This window comes from Homalodisca vitripennis, chromosome 7 (assembly GCF_021130785.1).
Source record: "Homalodisca vitripennis isolate AUS2020 chromosome 7, UT_GWSS_2.1, whole genome shotgun sequence".
NCBI lineage: Eukaryota > Metazoa > Arthropoda > Insecta > Hemiptera > Cicadellidae > Homalodisca > Homalodisca vitripennis.
The window spans coordinates 128,984,243-129,007,727 of NC_060213.1; the positions used below are offsets into that span (position 1 = coordinate 128,984,243).

Sequence of the window (23,485 nt, forward strand, 5' to 3'; positions counted from 1 at the left end):
CCTTGCATGTTATTACTGCTTGACACTAACTTTTACTAACACTTTTTTTGAAAATTTATTAAGTCCTGTCTGAATTGGTGCTGTCTTAGTTTTAATCCACTGAGAAACAATATTAAGCTTCAAACAATATGACACTCTTAATATTAATCTCATATAAGATTACTTCGTGCCTAAAGACTTTTTAGTTTTTAAATATTTTTATTGACTACATAGAAAAATTAAAAATCTTTTGTGACTTTCACCATTGAAGTATTGAAATATATGTTTTTGCAAGAAAAATAAAGGCCTTTGGATGCTTACTGACCATATATTTTGGTTTATAAAGCTGTTGAAACTGTAGACTGGTTGGTCTTATGGTGTGATTAAGGCTTTAAGGCCATAAGGCTTAATAGAAGAAGAACCATATCTTTAAAATGAGACACTTCCAATAATAATATGAATATGTAAATAAAGAATATTGTCTATAATCAGAATAGGGGGAAAACTGTTTGAGGTTTACCATTTGTCTTGTTGGATACAAAAATACTTCAGTAGATACAAGTAATTTCTTATCTAAAATTATAAATGATATAAAAGTTTCTCTCAGAGAATTACTGTACATTTTTAAAAAACTAACATTCTTTAATGTTGCAGGTATAATGGCGGCAGTGTTCAACCTGGATCAGCTGATAGACATGATGTCAATAGGAACTCTGCTGGCTTACACTATAGTAGCCATCTGCGTCCTGGTACTTAGGTGTGTATGGCTAGTAATGCAGTTGATATTCTATCTAAAATTTGTAATGCGTAGTTCAATAATTTTTGTTTGACATGGATTTTTTAATTGTTGATAGGTACCGAGATCCGAACCCAGTGATGTATGAGGTACCGATGGTGGAACGATCAAATGGGAACTCAGCAAGGCCTGAAATTCAAGCTTCGACAATATCCTCTCTCAAAGACATCTTTAACCTCTCTATGATGAAGTATCCAAGCAGAACTTCTGAGATGATTTCCTACTGGGCCCTTGCTTCTTACAGTAAGTTTAGATCAAATCAATCAAAATTGTGCTTTATTTTATCGTAGTGCCATAATTAAATCAATGGGTGCCACACAGAGCACACGGCTGAAAAACATATTTCAGTTTTGGTCGACAGACCATGACACTGGACTGGTAACCCAACAAATGTTGTTACTTTAGCACACAAAAAATATTTACAGAACATACACTTACACATTTTTTTCCCAAATACTAGTTATGTTGTACAATAAGTCTATCTTAGTAAATAAATTTCATCAACTTAAATTGTTCGTGTCAAAACAAAAAACATGGGCAATGCAAAACTTAATATCCTTAAAAAAACCTGATCAAAACATATAAACTAAGAAATTTAAATCTATCAAAAAAGGATTAATATTAATAATATCCCTCAACAATTAATTAAAATTACCATTCAAGTAGAATTTTTCTCAATTAAACAAACAATGTGCATGGTCTGGGCCCCTCTAGATAAAATTAAAAACTGTTAGAAAGTACAAATACAAAGCGTTTTTTTTTAATGGTTACGTTACCAAACATTTATAAATATATATTATGATTACCAAAACTGATAAGGATAGTAATTAAAAGTTAAATTGATAAACTAGATTCCATCTATATTGCCATGCATACTTAAGATAGTTTCCTAGAGCTTGCCAATCCATACTATTCATGATAGATAAAAATTCAATTTGGTTTAATTCCAATTTAGACAGCCATATTTTTCTTTTATGGGCTAATATAGGGCAGTTAGTTATATCGTACAGTAAGTTTATGTTATCTTTTATCAAATCAAACAATAAAAATTGAAGAGGGATAAAGTTAATTATTGTCATTTATAGTTAGGAAGTAAAAGAGCAATCTTGCAAAAGGGTTTGGTCTTTGCATGTGAAACATCAACTGTTTTTAAAAAGAGCTCCAAGAGGAAATAGGAAGCGGACAGTACAAAGTCGATGGTACTGATAAAAAAATGCTATAAAGTTGACCTCGACATTGGAGAAAGGTAGCGGTTTTTTAAATTTTGATGTACATATTTTTAAATATGTCTACAATCAAGGAAAGGTACCCCATCTAAAGTTTGCTGTCAGATTTGTATCTTCCAACATCATAATGGTGATCCATTTATAAAATCACCTCTGTATTATAGTATATACATTTTGTTATAGGTGCCTTACAGTTCTGCTACTACAATTTATTTTCTGGTACTTCTGGTATTTCTGGTACTATAATTTATATACAAGCAAGCACAATGAATCTATTTAAATTTTGATTGTTGTTGTAAACCAGGAAATTTGTTTTTTGTGAACAGTTGTCCTGTCAGCGGTGTTCTGCATCACCTTGGTGAATGTGGAGGATTTTCTGGCCAACGGCACAGTTTGGGCGATTACAGTCGTCTCAGTCCTGGCCCTCTGCATGGTGATCATCCTGCTCATCCTTCACAGGCAGCCTCAGGCTCAAGAGAATCTCAACTTCAAGGTAGAGTGTACATCCTGCAGGATCCTGGGAGTTTCTGTAGATATATGACTTGAAATAGATCTAGCAAACATCTTGCACTGTAGACATTTGCTTACAGTATGTCTAAGGAAGTAAAATGTAAATAGACACATTTTAGCAATAATAAAACACAAGATGCAAGATGTGGAAAGACTGGACTATTCTAGTTGAGAGCAGAGTGTTGGAGGACAGAAAATCCACCCATGATGCTTTACCACTGTCGATTAATTCCTAGAATATCTGGTTTATAGCAAGTCATGCATCTGCTAGCACAATAACAATCTAGAGATATTTCAGTTTTGTTGTGGAGAGGTATATTCTGTCAGAATATGTTTTAGTCAAGAGGAGGTTCAATTTACCATTTCTTGATTGAAAATACCTGAAGAAAGGTCAAAGTATCTCAAAATTATAATAGTTAAATGAATATTATGGTGTGTTTTGAACAAAAAAAACAAGAAATATATTTTTTTTAATGGATCATCAATATCGTACATGTTTGTATTGTATTGTATTGCATCTTTATCTGTTGATACCATCTTTTGATACCTTATTTTATAAACACAACAGGTTAGTGTTAGTCAGTGGTGTATACAGACAATTATTTCAGAGGGGGCTGATGCTCTGAGTAGTTTAGGTGCATAAAATACCCTCCAAAATGAGGGGCTCAGAATCTTCATCCAGGAAGTATTGAGCTTTAAGACCTCATAAATGTCCTCTAGCTTAAAACAAACTACTGGGTGCAAATTTAATGTTTATCTCTAAAAATTTTGGGAGGGGGAGCTTGAGCCCCTCCCTATACCGGGTGTCTTAAAAGTTCCCCTCCCCCCCGCTATTAACTTTCTTGTGAATAAAGATGGAGAAATTTACTTTGGGGGATGTTTATATGACAAAATGATTCACAAGCAATGGGGGTTTATAAACCAATTCAAACTTTAATTAGCCACCAAATTTGATAGGGTAACATTAGAGACATCTACTTTGTGCAATTCTTCTAATTTTTTGAATACCTTTAAAACGATATGTCTGCTAGGGGTTCTATTTAAAAATTTTGACATATCCCAAAATACCCCATTTGGCAGGGGGAGGGGAGTCAAAAGTTTTTGTACATTAAAAGATTCCTCAGTTTGTCATATAAACATCCCCTAAAGTAAATTACTCCATCTTTATTCAGAAGAAAGTTAATGGGGGGGGAGGAGACTTTTAAGACACCTGGTATATGTTCATGGTGTTGGTATTACTCTACCTGACAACTCCTTTGCATTGCTATACCGAATTTCCATTAACATGATTTTCCTATTTGATTTCAGTACTCGCATTAATTAAAATGTAGCTTATTGTAATTCAGTCTCCTTAGAAACTGACCTCATAGATATAATCTATCTATAACTAGGTTAATAGACATTCTAAGGATAATTACAAATAAACTCCTATATTTTGTTGTAGGTTCCTCTTCTCCCGCTGATTCCATGCCTCAGCATTTGCATCAACCTGTACCTTATGGCCAAACTGGACATTCACACATGGATACGGTTCGGCATCTGGCTCTTTGTTGGTAAGTATTTTAGTCACAGCTAGTTCCATTATAATTGCTCTTTTTTATTTCATAAAAATCTCTACACTTTTAAATGTACTATTAATATTAGAAATGTAGCCTCGAAAAGTGTTTGATATAAGTAAACCATAATAAACCTTTGAACACTGTTGCAGATTTTATTTGTACAATGTACATTTCTATCGTCGAGTACTTGTACATTAAGGTAAATGCCTTAGAAAAGCAAATAGATAAATGAAAACAAACTGACATATGTTTTTAACTATCTTGGTGGCTAAAGTTTTGTATTTAATTTTATATGTGATCAATTTATATCATTTGGAGGTCTATAAAATAATACATTTTTTGTTAGAAAATCTTTGTCATTTAATAATACGTTAGGATTAATTTTGGTACTTTTGTAAATTTCAAAATGTTCTAAATTTGACAATAGGTGACTTTATATGCATATATGGAAAATTTTAAGATTCGATGTTTGTGTATGTATGGCCGGTGTTATTTAAATGGTCAGCGTATTTTGAATTTGATATTGTCTTCGATGCTTTTATGTGTTCATTAAATCTAATTTTGAAGGATCAGTGGGTTTGTCCAATACAGTTTTGAGAATCATTGCATTTTAATTTGTATACTCCATTATTGTTAAATTTTGAATTTTGATTTGTTGAATTATATTTGTTTTTGATTATAATAAGTTCAAGATTGTTGGAAGTTTTAAAATTATTTATTAATTTTGTGGCAGTGTTTACCAAGGTATTCTGATCGAATGTATTTCATATCTTTCTTTTTGTAGTTCTTCAATAATACATCAATCGTGCTTGGCTTGTATCCATTATTTTGGGCGATACATTTGTCAGTTTGGTTTCAATTATTTATTTACTTCATTTATCTTAACCTGCAAGTACCTGAGGATGGTTCTTTTATTCCAAAATGTAAATTGTTCAAATAAAATGTACATTTATTAAGATTTAAAATAAAAGTGTTCAAAGGTTTATTATTGTTTACTTGCACTATTAATTTTAGCATTCTACTCGTAGTTAGAGACCTCTTATTCATTGGGTCAACAACATAATCCCTTCACAACATATTAATAAGAATAAGAATAATTTATTTTCACTTCTTTTGTACATAATTTTTTTTACAAAAATAAATACTTGTACAGTAAAAAGATTCTTAGAAAAAAAAATTACAAAATGAAAACAATAAAAGAGAGCACTAGCTAGCACTAAGAATAATAGAGCATCGTGCCAGGAATGACTACAAAAAAAAATCTTAGTCACATTTACATTTAATCTAAGAACTAAACAACAACAAAAAATATTAATAAGTACCAGAGAAATTATTACATATTACATACAAGTATTTATATTAAATCAAAAGTGAAAATTTAGGACCTCTAAGGTAAAAAACCTGTTTAGAGGCTCCATTGCTAAAATATAAATAACAAAAATAAATATCAGCTCTCAGAGACATTAGACATATAATAAAAAGTAATCTTCTAGTGCTAAAACAAAAGATTTCATGAGTCTAAAAAGTTTATAAATTAGAGTTAGCTTATACAACTTATATACAGCAATATATAAAAGAATCTAATTAACAGTTAAATAAAAAAATTTAATTTATTCAGAAAATAAAAACAAAATACTACGTTTGAATATTTAAAAGAAAGTTTACATCTTCAAATTTCAAAAGCCACTAAAGAAAAATAAAACTAAAAAATTTAAAACCTGCTAAATTGTAATTTAAATCACTGTAACTTAATTCTTTTATTTTTGAAGCCATTGTTCAGTATATACCATATTTATCTAATTCAGAACAATTATTTTATCTAATTTATATTAACTGACAGATTATAGTAGTTTTTCTCTGTACTGTAGATAAAGATTAGATTACATCTCAGCAACCGTTGAAACATTTGGTTCTGATTGATTCACAATTCTAGGTTTTGGCAGTTTCATTTTGACACAGAAATATTAAAGTTTTATTCCTCAGGGATTGGACTCAGACATACATCCCCTCCTTGCACATATCTCCCTTTTGATATCCTTGGATCTCATTGCTCTCAAGGATGCTCAGAGAGCATGAAGCGTACAACTGGTTTTTTAAATATCAATTTGTTTGTTCAGGGATGCTGATCTACATATTCTACAGTATACCCAACAGTATGGAGGGAATCAAGGCGAAACAAGCCAAGGCGGAGTCCAAAAGCCAGAACAAATCTTCGACACGGGAAAATGCCAAGATATAGCCTTTAACTTGTACTTAGCTTGCCTTTACTTTGTAAATATCAACTTGTCTGTGAGAGTACCAGTGCTTGTACATAATAAGTAGTTTTGTAAATAAACAGTAAACAATGTGATAGTCCTAGTGTTAAGTTGTTCCCTCGTAATTTTACGCTTGCAAAGTGCAATTTTAAAATTAGATTTATCAAACAGTATCTGTTTTAACCGTAGTGTGACCTAGATGCCGTTGCTGACTAGTTCTGCTGTTAAATAATTTGTATTAGGTACTGTTCACAAATTATAGTAGACTTATAATTTAATATAAACTGAAATCATTGTACAACGTTTTACATAAACACTTCTTATTCAGACAAAACTGGCACAATGTAAAGCAATATCGTACCACTCAGTTCAAAATTGAAATGTACAGTTCTACCTCATGTCTATTAATAATATGCTTGAAACCTGATGAAACCTTTTACAAACAATGAAAATTTATGGAAGTTATTTCTAAGTAATCTTTGATGTATATGGGACATGTTGTTAAGGTAACTACTGTTTGAAATATGCCCTTTGCAATGCTACAAAGGGCAGTAGCTTGTACATGCTGTACCTTCCTGTGTTTGGAAGCTACAGATCATACTGATTGAGATCTTCTTTACTATGAAATTCATGAGTTGTGATTCATTTTTCTGGTTCTAAAGGTATTAAAGCAGCCAAAATTTTGCCATTAAATCAATGAATTTTATTGTAAAAATACCATAATCAGAATTATACGGAATGAAATGGGTAGAGCTTTTAAAGATTGCCACAAAAAAATTAATAATGAGGAATTCAATTGTCATTTTTGAAGATCTGGTACAGAAATTTATAAAAAAAATAAAGAACATATGCATTCTAATTTCATTACAATTTGATGTGTTTCTTCAAGTGTCGGAACTTTCAGAGGTGTCTATGGAATTGTCATTAAGTATTTAACATGTTCACAATATGTATCCGATTGGATACACACTGGGCTTTCGTAAATGTTTTTGTGCACATACTTTTCTCTTATAGTTAGACATTTAACTTTTTTTTAATCAATGACAGTTTTTGATTATTATTAAAAATTTTGACAGCATATAAAAAATTCCGAAAATTAGCCGTCGTCGTGAATGTGTTAAATGATCAAAAGTTTATAGTTTATGCTGGTTATCAAACTTATTGAATGAACTGCAGAAAAGACACATTTAGTCAGTAATCTTTCAAACTCGAGATCTCATTGTATCCTTGGGAATAACCATCTCCCTTTCATACAGTGAAAATTTAGAGATTAGTGACTACCAGCTGTTTGTGCTGTGTTTTGAAGTCAGCATGATGACGATAAGCTGAAAACAATCTTGTTTCAGTGGCAACCAAACACATGATGAACTTGTAAAAGGTGGGATTCTAAAGTTGGTTGTACAATTTGACAAGTGCCTCTATGAGTGGACGTATATAGAAGAGTAGATTAAGAAACAGGTTTTCAAGTCAAAATAAAACTGTTCAAATTATTAAAAATATTACAAAATGGTATTTACTGTAAGACCTGTCTCATATCTCATTCAGTCTCATATAATTTGGGATATACTACTTAAGATTTTAGGTAAGTAAATCAATTTATAGCCCTGAGAGTAACCTATTGAAATCAATCAAATTTTTGATCTGTTTAGTGTTTATTTAGCTATCCATATTTCATCTTATAACATCAAATATAGCAATTATGTATTTAGGTTAGCACCTATTGTTACTTGCCTACAATGTGACATATTTTGTTATTTTAGTTTAGTGATCTTAATGGGATTTTCAATACTAGAAGTATTAATTTAAAAAGCTGTTGTATGACAACTACACTGGGACAAATATAACTTATTAAATACAAAAATAGGTTAATATAATGTTGGAATGTAAATAATGAATGTAAAAACTTGAATATTATAATATAAAATAAATAGTAATTTTATGTAAGGGTGTAAAATTGTTAACCATTGTCCTTTACTACAAATCTAAAGCAATAGATAACTGAAGAATAATATTTTTGTACTACACTTTAGTAAAATACAGAATTGTTTGCTCTCAAAATGTTTTAATATGTATATTGTTACTTCAGAACTAGGTTTTATTTAGTAATATTACAATCAATATTTCTCTTTAAAATGTCATTAGAAACAACAAAATCCTTACTAGATTGAATAGTAATGTTAGAAGTGACAATTTTTTATTTGTATTTACTGAATTATAATTAAAATGTTTGACTTATAACTTGGTTTTTTATTTCTTCTGTAATAAAAATAGTTGAGCTGCATATTAACTCAACCCCCAACAGCATTCTACCTGTTGTTTAATTTTGTTAATTATAAATCATAACCAAATAAATAATTTTACAACTTCAAAATTTAGCATGAACGTTTCCTGCAATACAGTAGAACCCCTCATATCCGGCCTCGGTTTTACCGCACCTCGGTTTATCCGGCCACTTCCCGGAAGCCAATATCGAAATTTATTTACCACGGCTTGCAGACGCGCAGTTGCACGCACTAGTCTCCCACGACTCTTGCGTTATTTTTGTGTATCTATTTGTTTACATTTTCCTGTGTTGTCCTCAGTTGAGCTAATAGGTTTAACCTGTAAACAGTTCGTTGATTATTTCCAGTGCGGTTAGTACAGTACAGTACAATTGTTTTGTTTCGTCAAGTGCTGTGTACTGTAGGTTGGTTTATCCGGCCGAATCGTTATTCCGGCCAGGGGCTCGGTCCCGTGGTGGCCGGATATGAGGGGTTCTACTGTAATTAAAAAGACATACTTTCAAATATTTATATTCTTTCGTTACAATTCAAGATGACTGTTTTATTTACATAGTTAATTTGACAATTCTAACCAGATTTGGAATAAGGTAGCAGGCCTAAATACAGCTTCTAAGTCACTTTATTTACAGTAACAAAGTTGGAAGAAAGTGGTACGAGAATGTCTATCGCACTAAAACAGAACTGCAATGTCTTACGACTTTGGACAATTTGAGTAAGAAAATACAATTTGGTTACTTTAACAGGTTAATGATAACAGTTAATTTTCAAACTTTTATAAGCATTGAATTTTTTAATAATAATGGCCAAAAACCGTAATCATTTTTCTGCATTAAAGAAAAAATGTGTATAAAAAATACATCAGTATTCGGCTGTATTTTTCTTATAATGTCTCAGCTCAGTAATATCTTGTTTTCGAAATTGCTGTAGTTCAAAATTGTTATTTTTTTATTTATCAATACTATTATTTGTGACTTTTTATGTTAGGTTGCAGTTTTCCTCCCACTGAACCTTCGGTTAAGGCAGTATCTAACTACATATATACATAAGTATCAGTCAAATTCTTTCAATAACGTAAGATGATATGGATTACCGGTATGAAATGATTTATTCTGACTGACCAATACATCAACCAACAATTTTCTTATTTACATGTTCATCCAGAATGGTAACAGAGTCAAAGTATAATATTTAGCATTCTAAGATTATGCACATTGGAAAATGTTAAAGAGTGAAATTAGCTATGGTACTATTAAATGTAAGGATAATGAGATCTTCAGCATTTGCCATTATTATACATTACAAAATGTAAAACATAGCGTTTCGAGAATTGAAATCTGCCCTTTTCATCAGTAGAGGAGACAATTTATGCATAGAAGTTAGAACATGCAGCAATGGACTGCCATTAAAAAAAGAAAGAAAAAAGGAAGAGAAAATGTTAAACATAACCGTAAACTACTTAGAGTTGTCTGGGTTTCTTTACTTGTCTGGACTTCAAGCAGTTTACGATGTGTTTAACATTTTCTCTCTTTTTTATTTCTTTTTTTAGTGGCAGTCTGTTGGTGTATGTTCTAACTTCTATTTACAAATTGTCTCCTCTCTTGATGAAAAGAATATATTATATATCCTCGAAACTTTGTGTTATACATTTTGTAACATATAACAATGGCAAATATCTAAAATCCTATTATCCTTTAAACTTTCCATCATCAACAACAAACTTTAAACAAGTCTAACTGTAAAAATTACAAAAGGATTATACATATATGTACGTAATATGTGCTTGCAATTAGTGAACTGTATACTTAAGATAAAAGGAAACCTTCGGTTTTTTATGTCTCAGGAAGTAAGAGGACAATGAAAGAGATCATCATCGAGAAGGATAGGAGGAAGAACTCAGAACATAAGATAGTTTACTCAGAAAACAATAATAGAAAAAGGCTAGACCAGTTCTGGACAACCATCTGGACAAAGTACTTCAAATCTAATAAATTAGTTGAATTTTGTATAGTTTACAAAACCCTCACAAACCATCTCATGTCTGTAAACCATACCATCCACCTTAGTGAGCCTCATATTTAGCCACTTATAGTTTATCTACATGTTAATTACCTATTGTTTCATCTTTATTTGGTAGAAATGAACTTTTTGTAAAAGAATCAGTTTATTTTGTTGAACTTATAGTGGACAATGTAAAGGTATCCTGTCAGGTTTCAATGTGACGAGCATTGTTACAAACTTGCCAGACAATGAGGCTATGAATATTGCCAGGAGTATCAAGAGGGTGCCGAACTTCCTTTGAGAAATTCACGGATTTGCTTATAATTTGTGTATAATGTAACTTTGTAGTTCCAGGTGGGTGAGTTATTTTACTGTCACAGTTATGGGATTGCAAATGGAATTTGCCACTAAGACATTGGATGGAAACCTGTAATGTGGTTCCGGTATATGGGTGACGTATGTTGCGTTTGGAGAGATAGATCTCAGGAGCTTAGCGGTTTTAGGGACTACTTAAGTGGCATATGTGTATCATTAAACACAACCTTTGAAATTGAACACAAAGGACAGCTGACTTTTTTTGGAAATGGTTGTGACAAGTAAAGGTGGTTGTGACAATACTATTAAAATCATCCTGAGAATATAAAGTTTACTTTTACCTTTGGTTTGGTACATAGTGGTAAAAAATATCCGTCATTAAAAGAATTTTCTTCTAGTGGACACTTAAATGTATCACAAAATGGTTCAGAAGTAAAGCCTACTACAAATGTGATGCTTCTGGGATCAGTTATTTAAGCTTTTGGTGTAAAGAAGAATGGCACAAACTAGAGGTCTTTAATTTATTACTATATCAAATTTGGTGGCTAATTAAAGTTTGAATTGTTTTACAAAACCCTCAAAGTTTGTCATGTTTAAAGTTATTGTAAGACAGATAAAACATACACTCAATAGTTATTTTGAGAACTTACATCACCAAATTGTAAAACAAGTTATTACAACAATCAACAAACATAAAAAACAATCAATAACGTAGCATTTATTGTGTTTTACCTTTTCTGACGAAAGTTCAGTAGGAAGTCCTGGGAATACCAATGGCTGGTTTTGCCATGTTGTCTCTTATTGGTTACCAGTTAGTAAGTGCTACATATTCAGGAACTGACAAGACAAAACACAATAAATGCTATTTGGTGTTCTTAAAATAACTAGGGAGTGAATGTTTTATCTGTCTTACAATGACTGTAAATAGCCTATAGCTTTAATTGCGGGGATTTTTTAACAATTCAAACTTTAATTAGCCACAAAATGTAATAGAGTAACATTAGGAACCTCTAGTTTGAGCCATTCTTCTTCTTTTCACTAAAAGCTTGAATTGCATATTTAAATTACATGTAATACATGTTTGGAAACTTCAGCCAACTTATATTAAAGCCAACTAATTACTTTTCAAGAGAAAAATTTGTGGGGGAGGGAAAAATTGTACTTCTATGGTAGCCCCATCAACATTGTGGACAAGATGCTGAAGCAGAACAATAATAGATTAATGCTAGAACATCAATGTCTCTTTCTCTGTTATTTATATTTCAGGATAGAGAAAGAGATTCACACATTCTGAAATTTAAGTACAGTGTGATTCAAAAAGAGTGCCACCAGTTTTGGTATAACAAATGAAGAAATTTATTTTAATAAGAAGCTAAAAATAAATACATCATGTTCATACGACTTTTTGATTTCACACATGAAAAATGATGCCTTGCATGAGGTTTCCTGCCACGCTGCTCGTGAAATAATTGTGTCCCTCAATGAACTGTTCCAGGAGCATGTCATTTCTTGGAATTTCGACCATCAATGGCCACGAAGGTCGTGTGACTTGACCCTTGTGACTCTCACCTTTGGGATTACCAGGAGTCATTGGTGTATGTGAGTAAACCCCGAAATATCAGTGTCTTAAAGGAGGAAATTTAACGGGTTAATGACAAAATGGAAATGGAAACTTATTGTGCAGCCATATTGAATTTCATGCACAGAGCTGTTGCATGCTAGCACAGTAGAGGAAGCACATGCATGACATACTTTTTCATACATGAAAATCAGAAGGTTATTTGAACATATTGATCTATTTAGTTTTAGTTTTTTTTAAGTAAATCTAAATAAAACAATTTTATTTTGTTGCATACGCATATTTTTCCTGGAAGAAGCATAAAATCTCTTCCACGTATACTGAAAAAGGCATGTCAGGAATCATGTACGACAATGTTATCTTGAGTAATGTTTCTTGTCAAGAGCTCTTTCTCATCTTTTTCAGTTTAAGAATGTGAGTGTTGCGTCTTATTCCGATAAATTTCCAGTATCACATTGTTGAATATTTTGTAGGATTACACCAAAACATTGTTCTCTCGGAAAATGAGTGAGAGAGTAAACAACACCGCCCTTCTCCCTCTTTCTCTGTCCAATCTGGGACGTCCCAAATCTGTCTTCCATGTGAATCTTTCTTTTCTTTCAGTGGTCCAAAGATCATGAAAATTCTAAAAGGTAGAAATAGACTATAAATTTAATTTTAAGAACACATTTTATTGTATTTCTCATGAGTTTTCTGCAGCAGGGACCCGTTGCTCCACCCGTTGCTCCGCCTGCTCCTGTTGAGCACGTTTCATCTTGAGGCCCTTGACACTGTGTGGAATCCCGTACGATGTGTAGATCATCATTCCTGAAACACGAATCACATTTCTAGACTATGATATCCTTGTGATGTTATTAGATATGCTGTAATATTTGCATTAAGCATCCCAGCAGGGATCACTTTTGGCTGGTTTATGCCTACCAGTTGAACCCACCACTGGGCACAGCAAAAACCGATGTGCCACTTCAATCTGGGCAACCTTATGGATGTCCAGTAGTGGCACATCACTAACCGCAAATGTTGAGATTCTGGGGTTCATTGTCAATTCGATAGGTCTAGTCTACTGTGGAAGATTACTGTTGGAGTTGGTGGGATTTGTTCCCTTACCTCAGAGGTTCTTGTTAACCTCAACAAGGGTGTGCCACCCCCTGCCTACTTTGACTGGAGAGGCTGGTTCAGAGCTGGCCTCCCCTTCTTCCGGGATGACTTTGAGATGTAGTGCCCTAATTCTTCCTCATGGATCTCGATAGGAGGCGGCCCCTACTCCCCAACCTTACCCATCCTGAATATCCTATCACTCCGGAAGCAGCACAAAGGTTCTTACAGGACTAATTGCAATTTATAAGCTGCTTGTCCTAAGAGAACAAAAAAAAAATTTACATTAAGTTCACCAAAGTAGTCTTTTTTATGAGACTCAGTACTACAAATTAACTTCCAAAAAAACAAGGTCTTTATTTTTGAGTGCATTTCAGTCATAGAATCATGTTTTATAAATCAAATCAAAATTATCATTTTAGATTCAGATTATCAAAATTATCTTTCAGATTATCATTCCTGAAACACAAAACACATTTTTAGACTATGGTCTCTTTGTGATGTATTAGATTGTTATGCTGTAAAATTTGCAATAAGATCACCAAAGTACTCTTTTTTTATAGTGATTTATGAGACTCTGTACTACAAAGTAACTTCCAAAACAATAAGGTCTTTATTCCTGAAAGTATTTCAGTCATAGAATGAATAAATTAACTCATATCAAAATAATGAAAATACAATATTTATAAATTATAACAATCTAATATACTAAAATAATGTTACTAAGATAATTTACTTTAAACACTTATGCACTTTGACCTCATTAACTATCAATTATCAAGTTTCTTTAAACTATTTGGTAGTAAATTAAACAATTTAAGTGAAAAAAAGAAAACTGATTGCTGAGTTAATGTGACAGTCGATATATGTTCACTAAAATGTTTTCTTTGTATCTTGTATTATAATTTTGTTCAAGTACTGAATACACGTGTTTATTTTGTAAGCCAAAAATTATTGAGTGGTAAACTAGCAGGCTGGCAAGAATAAGGGCGTCACTTGATCGAAAGAGCTCCCTACAATTGTCCTGTCGGTCCAATCCCCAGACGATGCTCAATGCCCTCTTCGGGATGCAGAAAATTCTGTTACAGCAATTTGCTCTACACTAGCCCCAGAAAATAATCCAGTAACTTATCTTTAACTCAAAAAAGCCATTGTAACCCAGCCTGAGAATCTCCTCAGAGGGAAAGGTTGCTTAGTTGAGATGTTTATCCAAAATGTTTATGTGGGAATCCCATTTTAGATTGAAATCTAAATGAACTCATAAAAAAGTTAAGGGTGAGAGTGTTTAAAGTAAAATGATTTGGAAGATTTAGTGTTTTTCTATGAGAGATTCTATGAGATACGATTTTGAGCTGTTAAGAAACAGTTTATTTGTGTTCAACCACTCCATAAGACGTAACGAAGTTAAGTCAAAGTGTTGAGAAAGGTAATGGTAATTACTATGATTGTAATACAAACTGGTATCATCTACAAAGAGGGTTCAAGAGAGTGCTTCATTATTCACTGTGTTATGAATAATATTAGGAAGATTATTGATATAAAGTAGAAACAAAAGTGGTCCCAGCACTGATCCCTGAGGTACGCCTGTCTCAACTACTGAAAAATCTGAATCATAACTCTGTTTAGGTGCATTTTTGGAATTGAGTTACAAAAGAAAAATATTCTCCTAATATGCTCTAGAAATCTGTCAGTTGTTTCTAGACAACACCTTGCATACGGCCGGCTCCAAGTACAAGCATTTAATGTTTTCAGAAAACCGGAGAAAGGACAATCAGAAAGGTTATGAATGTTGAATTTAACTCCAGTTCACCTTCCTCTTATTGCAGTGTCTGGAATATGATGCTGTTACAGACTTGACTCCTGGAGTCTGGAGCCTTGTTCGTCTGAAGAGATTGAAAAAAAAAAATTACAAAGAAGCTCAAAACGAACTATTTACAAAGTTTTCGTTTCGACATCAGAGACACCTAAATTACAATATTGGAGGAAAACAAAAATAACCTCAATTCATAAAATTTCTTATGTAAATATTGTTTCAATATTATATACTTTTTAATTAATCTGTCTTGTTTTAGAACTACAAAAGTAGCTTATGTCGACTGTTTTAACTCAGATTAACTTCCAAAATATTCAAAGCATTTCGTTTTTATTTAAATATATTACAACATCGATGTCATTGCTTAAATTAGAGATAAATACACCCAAAGTGTAATTTTAAAAAACCAATTGGTTACCTATGACGAGCCAGAAGAGGAATCTCATCCAAGTATGCCTGTCCAGCTTGGCCATCAAGTACAAATTGACGAAGATGCTGATGCAAGGAATCAAGGGCAGCATAGGAACCTGTTCCGCAAACTTCATAATTAATAAGCTTTTCTTGATTTTTGTTTATGTAAAGTGTTTTCCAAGCATTCAAGTCAAGTTTTTTGTGTTTATAACTTCTTTTAGTAATCGTAAATTTTTATTAGGGATTTATTTATTCCTTGTAAATATTTATTCATTTGTAAAGTTGCCTGACGATGGAATCCTCGATTTTGAATGCCCTCGCAAAATTAGATTAATGTTGGAAAATGTGTTGTAATTCACTAGTTTCACTATACTGACAAACTAATTGCAATCCATCTTCATTTCTTGCAGCAAATTTAAAAGGCCAAGCAAACTTATTCGACCATTGAAAATTGTATATAGTACTAAAAAGTTCTATTTATGATTTTACATTAATTAATTTGAATAAAAGCTATAGTTTCAGTCTGAAAGAAGTTTTTATTTGACGTTTACAACAGGCTTATTTTTTTGAAAGAATGTTTTCCGTTTGTTTTTTTACCACCACAACTTGTTCTTAGGTTATGTTGTATTGTAGTTTATATTTACCGTTCAAGGCAAAGTGCTGTTGATGATTTCGGAGATATGGGGATACTAGTCGTCATTAAAATACGAGAGTGTACGTGAAAAGATTTATAGAATAGTTCTGTTAAATAGAACTATTGTGGTTGATAAACAAACAAAAGACGTGTTTTAAATTGTACACATCTGTCTAAGGCTTAAAAGAGCTTTAGAACGATTTTCTTGGAAGTAGGATATTGTTAGGGAAACAGGATTTTCCGGACATTTGCCATCTTTGAGTGATACAAAAAAGATCAGTACCACTATGTTTCGAGATCTACAGAACACAGGTCACAATAGGTCGGCATTCTGTATATATATATATATACAGGGTGTATATTATGTCTGGAAATACCCAAATATATCCTTTAATAATTTAAATATAAATTTGAAACCTCTTGCAATCGTGATAGAGATTGGGCATCTACTTTTTAGAACAATGTTTTGTTATGTCACACCAACGGGGGGACGTCCCTGCCGAGAGTATCGTGAATATTCTTAATGGAAGCCTATACCTTGTGATACATAATTTTAAAGGTAATAGCTTACTGATTGAATGCCACAAAACCGCATCTCAAGGGAATTATTCTATCAGAAAATAGAGCATTTTTAGTATTGAAAATTTACTGATGTTCAACAATGTAATTTTAACATGGTTCTTGCCACAAAATGTGTTACACTAATTTTTTAGCATTTTTTTTAAATGTTCAATTAAATAAAAACAAAAATTTCATTTTAAGCTGGTTCTATTAGCACAAATTTGCCAGTTTTTATTACAGTACAATTATGGAAATACTTATGTTATTGATTTCCTTATTACAAATAAAAAAATAATGTATGCTGTTAGAAAAGTCTTACAACAAACGTTTTTACCTGCATTTGGTGTCAAAGCAATTGTTCGAACTGTGTTCCTTCTACGTTTGACAATGAGCCAATCTTGTGTAAAATGATTCGACAGAGTTGCCTAACATTTCTTCAGTTATCAAAGCAATCTCCTCTATAATCCTGTTTCTTAGGTCTTCCAAATTATGAGGCTTTCTTCTATAAACATTGGATTTTAAATGACCCATAGGAAATAATCGATTGGTGACAAATCCGGAGATCTTGGAGGCCATTCGATTTCTCCTCTTCGGCCAATCCATTTATGAGGAAACCTTAAATCCAAATACTCTCTTACCTGTCTCCCATAATGGGGTGGAGCACCATCCTGCTGAAACCATACATTATCAAAGTATTCTCCTGATGCAATTTGAATAGCTGGGATTATTTCATTTTGGAGCATATTGTAGTAAAGTTCGGCATTTAAATTTCCATTGATGAAAAAGGGTCCAACAATTTTTGTTACCTAAAATTCCACACCATACGTTCAGTTTTTGTGGTTGCTGTGAATGGGACTCAGTAATCCAATGTGGTTTTTCACTAGCCCAGTAACGGCAATTGTGCCTGTTAACATTGCCATTTAGGAAAAAAGTTGCCTCATCAGAAAATAGTATGTTTGGTCAGAAAATCTCTATTGTTTATCACATTTGCGCATCACAAGTTCACAAAAACTCAACTCTTCTGTCGTAATCATCCTCACTTAACTGTTGGACTAAATGAACTTTAAATGGTTCGTATTTATTAATTTTTTCAAAATCTTACTCACAGACATAGGGTGCATATCATGTTGCTGTGCAGCTTTTCTGAGCGATGTATGTGGGTCTTCAATAAATGTTTGCAAAACATCTAGTGCATGTTCTTCATCTGTTGCAGATTGTATCCTACCCGACTTTGGCCGATTACGTACACTCCCTGTCATTTTCAAAACGCTCAATAGTTTTTGATATTGTTGAAACACTTATGGGATTCCTTTCTGGGAAAGTGTCATTAAACAAATTACAAACTTCCCGATAAGATCTTTGACGATTCCCATATCCTCCGCATCATCAACAGAGTAATTCGTTCTCTTTCAGACAATTCCATTAAAATGCCAAATAAAAAACTGAACTACTGTAAATTAGATAACTTGTTGACAGCAATGCTTCAGCAGACACTGATTAACTCGACAGGAATGATATGACCTTTGTCCATTGTAATTCCCAGCTTAGACCTGTCTAGTGAAAGCTCCATGCTCAACAAACTGAAACCTGTAGACCAGATGATTAATAACACAATAATGTTTCTCATAGGCTAGTGACCTTTGTCTCTTTAAACCTTCCTGCTGACTGGAAAAACACCAAGTACAGATTCATAAGTAATCAGAGAAAGTGACTCATAAGTTTTATTCATTGTAATAAAAAACTGGTAAAATTTGTACTAATGAAACCAGCTTAAAAATAAATTGTTTATTTTATTTTAATTGAACATTTAAAAAAAATGCTAAAAAATTAGTGTAACACATTTTGTGGCAAGAACCATGTTAAAATTACATTGTTGAACATCAGTAAATTTTCAATTAACTAAAAATGCTCTATTTTCTGATAGAATAATTCCCTTGAGATGCGGTTTTGTGGCATTCAATTCAGTAAGCTATTACCTTTAAAATTATGTATCACAAGGTATAGGCTTCCATTAAGAATATTCACGATACCCTCGGCAGGACGTCCCCCCCCGTTGGTGTGACATAACAAAACATTGTTCCAAAAAGTAGATGCCCCAATCTCTATCACGATTGCAAGAGGTTTCAAATTTATATTTAAATTATTAAAGGATATATTTGGGTGTTTCCAGACATAATATACACCCTATTATGTATATAGGTATTGTAGTTGGGGTCTTATTGTAAAAATGTGTTCAAAAATACTTACGTTGAATGAGAGTCTCTCTCGATTCTTGGGCTGGCAGCACATTATCAGTATAGTAATGACCAAGAGAAGAACCAATACCAAGAGAGTCACAATGGCCCACAGTTCTCCATTCACTAATTGGTTCTCAACGTTCACATGGGTAATGCAAGTAGCCAGCGCTAATACGACTGAGTACAAACACATTAGTTTAGTGTGGAAATGTGTCAGTGACTTGAATATAATATTGTTGTTTCACACCAAAAAAGAGTTGAACATGTATAGAACAAATGCTAAGAGTCATTATGACTACCGTAATTAACATTCACATATATAAGCGACTGGCTGAGGTTGTTGTTAGGGTTCAATTGATGTCATGGTATAGACTGGTGCAAAATATTCACATGGGTGAGCGTGAGGCCTAGGTTGTGGTTAGGGTACATCTGATGTCATGGGTTAGACTGGTGCACAATATTCACATGCGTGAGCGTGTGGCCTAGGTTGTGGTTAGGGTACATCTGATGTCATGGGTTAGACTGGTGCACAACATTCACATGCGTGAGCGTGTGGCCTAGGTTGTGGTTAGGGTACATCTGATGTCATGGGTTAGACTGGTGCACAACATTCACATGGGTGAGCGTGTGCCCTAGGTTGTGGTTAGGGTACATCTGGTGTCATACATTAGACTGGTGCACAATATTCACATGGGTGAGCGTGTGGCCTAGGTTGTGGTTAGGGTACATCTGGTGTCATGGGTTAGACTGGTGCACAATATTCACATGCGTGAGCGTGTGGCCTAGGTTGTGGTTAGGGTTACATCTGATGTCATGGGTTAGACTGGTGCACAATATTCACATGAGTGAGCGTGTGGCCTAGGTTGTGGTTAGGGTACATCTGGTGTCATACATTAGACTGGTGCACAATATTTACATGGGTGAGCGTGTGGCCTAGGTTGTGGTTAGGGTACATCTGGTGTCATGGGTTAGACTGGTGCACAATATTCACATGCGTGAGCGTGTGGCCTAGGTTGTGGTTAGGGTTCAACTGATGTCATGGGTTAAGACTGGTGCACAATATTCACATGCGTGAGCGTGTGGCCTAGGAAGTAGTTAGGGTTCAACTGATGTCATGGGTAAGACTGGTGCACAATATTCACATGAGTGAGCGTGTGGCCTAGGTTGTGGTTAGGGTACATCTGATGTCATGTGGTTAGACTGGTGCACAACATTCACATGCGTGAGCGTGTGGCCTAGGAAGTAGTTAGGGTTCAACTGATGTCATGGGTTAGACTGGTGCAGTGCTTAATTTCTAAAATTTTAGGTGTGGGAACTCTTAAAGCGGGAAGCTCAGACCGGTGGGTATGGAATACACCCCAGGAAGGAGGGAGGCCCTCACCCAGGAAAACTTTTGAAAATTATAACTGTAAACCTTTGTTTTTAGGCCACCCAGACATAATAATACATTCATTTTTATAAAATACCAAGTGATATTTTAATGCTGTTTATTTTCTTTAAGGTGCTTGATTAGGATGTAAGAAAATAAAAACATGAATTTAAATTATTGAGTTTACTCTCTACTCTACTCTACTCCATTAACACCTTGTTGCCTACTTTAAATTTCCCAGAAATATTTGGTTTGATTTCATTGACCATTTTGTTTGAATCAATGAAGCTCGCCAATATTAATTTTTTAATGAATGGTAAAATAAAAACAAATTGAGCCTTATTCACAGTTTTATTTATACACATTACAGTAGTAATAATAATACATATTAATATGTAAATGGATGTTTGTTAATATAACAGCTTTTTTACAAGTTTGCATATTTTACAAAACAATTGCATACCTTATGGGTACAAAACAATATTAATACATTCAAAATAAACCAACTTCTTGCAAAGGAGAAGGAAGAGTTTAATTACACACAAAATAAATGACACACAGAGTGGAGTAACACGGTTTCATTTTTTAAAATTTAGTGTAGTTTTAAAAAGTTAAGGTTGATTATTTTATTTGCTTATTAGTTATTATAACAAATATGTACGGATTTGTAGTATAATATTGTAAGGCAATGCCAAGACTGTTGGTAAACTTAGTTTTAGTTGTTTGTTAATATTTTAAAGTGAAAACTACAAAAGAAACAAAACAACAATACACAAAACTAACTGTAAGTACAAAAAAGAACTCAGAAACTTGAGTTCAGAACACAACTATAAGTTAGGCATAGGCTAGTTATTTTAATGAAAACTTAATGTTCTGAAATTCTAAAAGATATTTAAAAAACAGATTTAGGAAAAAAGTTCCCACAATGCAATGCTGTCTTCATGGTAAGTTTTCTGCCCTCGTTGTTTTGACTTGGTGTCAAGTGCAGAATGGTGTCCCTTCGCCAGCCAGGTTTTGACGTGTCGCTCGGGATTGTATCTAGCCACAGGAGGTCCTAGGAGCCTGATCCGCAATAAATCGCAAACAGTGTGTAGAGTGAAGATCTAAGAGGAGACATAATTAGATTCATTGCAGAAAACCCACGTTCACATTCAGCACTAGACACTGCAATACTATTTATGATGGAAATCAGTTTCTTAAACGACGGCGGTTGCTCTAGAATAGTAGGTTTCTCTCCACTTAACATAGGCTTCAGTCCCTGCTTGAAGTGTCTGAAGTCTCTAATTATATCCTGAGAGCTGCTAATCTTAAATCTATCGCAGATTCGCTGGATCTCACATTCTCCGTAGGTGATGGATAAGTCTTTTGGCCAATACATGGGGTGGATCACTTTGATGTCATTCATGATTTTGGTGTAGTGCTCAGCCGCATTTGAAGATGATGATAGCAACCTTGAAGTCAAGTTGTTAGCGAGGCTCCGATAGAACTGTTTTTCTGGAATACTGGGTATCTTGGATCTTACACAAAGTTTAAAATCTTGAAACATCAAATCGTCAATAGCAATTTTAGCTTCCACTGAACGTCTACCCATGTTTTCAACTAGGTTTTCAAATACTTTGATTATCAGTGTTACATCACTGTGGGCTTGGATAAGGTTGAGGCTTGATTTTTGAAGCTGTAAGGACAAATCCGATAACTCTTCTAGAGCATCGAACATCAATGCCAGGTTGTGTACAAAAGTTGTAGAAGATAATGTACTACAAAGCCCTTTGTAAGTTGAACGTTGCTTCGAGTCCCTTTGTTTGTCTTCAGATGCTTCAATGTAATGATTGTACAAAGCTTTAAAATCTGTCCAAACTGCTTTCACCGCCATTAAGCTGGAGGCTACCCAACGAGTATCTAAAACACGGCCGATTTTCAACATTTGCTCCTCTAGTCCTTTAGCAACTTCTGCCAACTCCCTGCAGTTTTTCGGTGAACAACTAAACATGTTTCTAATTTTATCCATGAATATCTTAAAATGATTGATTCCAGCTACTTCTTCTATGGAATCGTGCACGGCAAGCTCTAAACGATGGTTCAAACAATGCCAAATGAACAAGTTGGGGAACGTTTCAGTAAGCTGTATAGCAAGGCCAGATTTCTTGCCTAGTAGCACTGAAGCACCATCACAAGTTAGAGCAATCATATGGTCTTTCATGAATTCAAAGCTTAGACCTAATGCTTGTAACTGATTTAAAAGTTCTTGTAATATACCAGCTGATGTTGTGCTATTTAGCTCAAAAAGTGTTAAGAACACTGTCATAGGGTTTTGCATTCCCTTTAGAACAGTTCTGATATAAACCACCAAAGCATTTTTGTTTGAAACTGAAGTGGCTTCATCCAAAAGCAGGGAAAATTTAGAGTCTGACTTGATTAGGCCATTTATCAAGTCTGATTTCATTTCATCAGAAATATGATGAATTATATTGGAGCAAGCAACATTTGAATGTAGGATTCGCCCCATATCTAAGCCATTCATTATTTGAAGATCAATTTCAGTTTCAAACTCAAAAAATGGCCTATTTAGTTTAGCTTGCTTATAAGCCGTGCGGAAAATGCGCTCAGTTACAATCTGCTGCTCTTTATGCATAGAAGCAACAGCTTTTTTCATTGTATCTTTCTTAGCTTCAATGAGTATTTTTTCAGCTAAAGAATGAGCTCGAGACCCACGGTGTAAAAATATCTTTTTCCTAAGAGAGGATTGCTGGTCTTTTTTATTGTTTCCATAAGCGGTAACAGTTCCTAAAACCCACTCTTCGCTAATCTTTAGGCCCTTCGTTTTCTCTGCACCTAGAGTACTCACACTACGGCAAACGTTGCAACC

The 23,485-nt window shown here is 33.6% G+C and overlaps 2 protein-coding genes across 6 annotated transcripts in view; one reads left to right on the plus strand and one right to left on the minus strand.

Annotated features, from left to right (window-relative positions):
• The window catches only part of LOC124366312 (cationic amino acid transporter 3), a 92,626-nt gene extending 84,063 nt beyond the window's left edge, over positions 1-8,563 (plus strand). For all 3 annotated transcript variants that reach the window (XM_046822758.1, XM_046822757.1, XM_046822759.1), the window contains exons 10-14: positions 634-736; positions 834-1,018; positions 2,328-2,494; positions 3,956-4,064; positions 6,188-8,563. In XM_046822758.1, coding sequence (XP_046678714.1) covers positions 634-736; positions 834-1,018; positions 2,328-2,494; positions 3,956-4,064; positions 6,188-6,309 — 686 coding nt within the window. In that variant the 3' untranslated portion in view covers positions 6,310-8,563. The remainder of the gene's footprint in view (positions 1-633; positions 737-833; positions 1,019-2,327; positions 2,495-3,955; positions 4,065-6,187) is intronic.
• A 4,586-nt stretch (positions 8,564-13,149) lies between these two features.
• LOC124366314 (cationic amino acid transporter 2-like) overlaps positions 13,150-23,485 on the minus strand; it is a 36,448-nt gene continuing 26,112 nt past the window's right edge. For 2 of the 3 annotated variants that reach the window (XM_046822760.1, XM_046822761.1), the window contains 3 exons: positions 19,261-19,427; positions 15,826-15,934; positions 13,150-13,306 (listed from right to left, as the gene is read on the minus strand). In XM_046822760.1, the coding sequence (XP_046678716.1) occupies positions 13,182-13,306; positions 15,826-15,934; positions 19,261-19,427 (401 nt within the window). In that variant the 3' untranslated portion in view covers positions 13,150-13,181. Of the gene's footprint in view, positions 13,307-15,825; positions 15,935-19,260; positions 19,428-23,485 lie in introns of those variants that run through there. The other variant, XR_006922798.1, reaches the window with a different exon arrangement.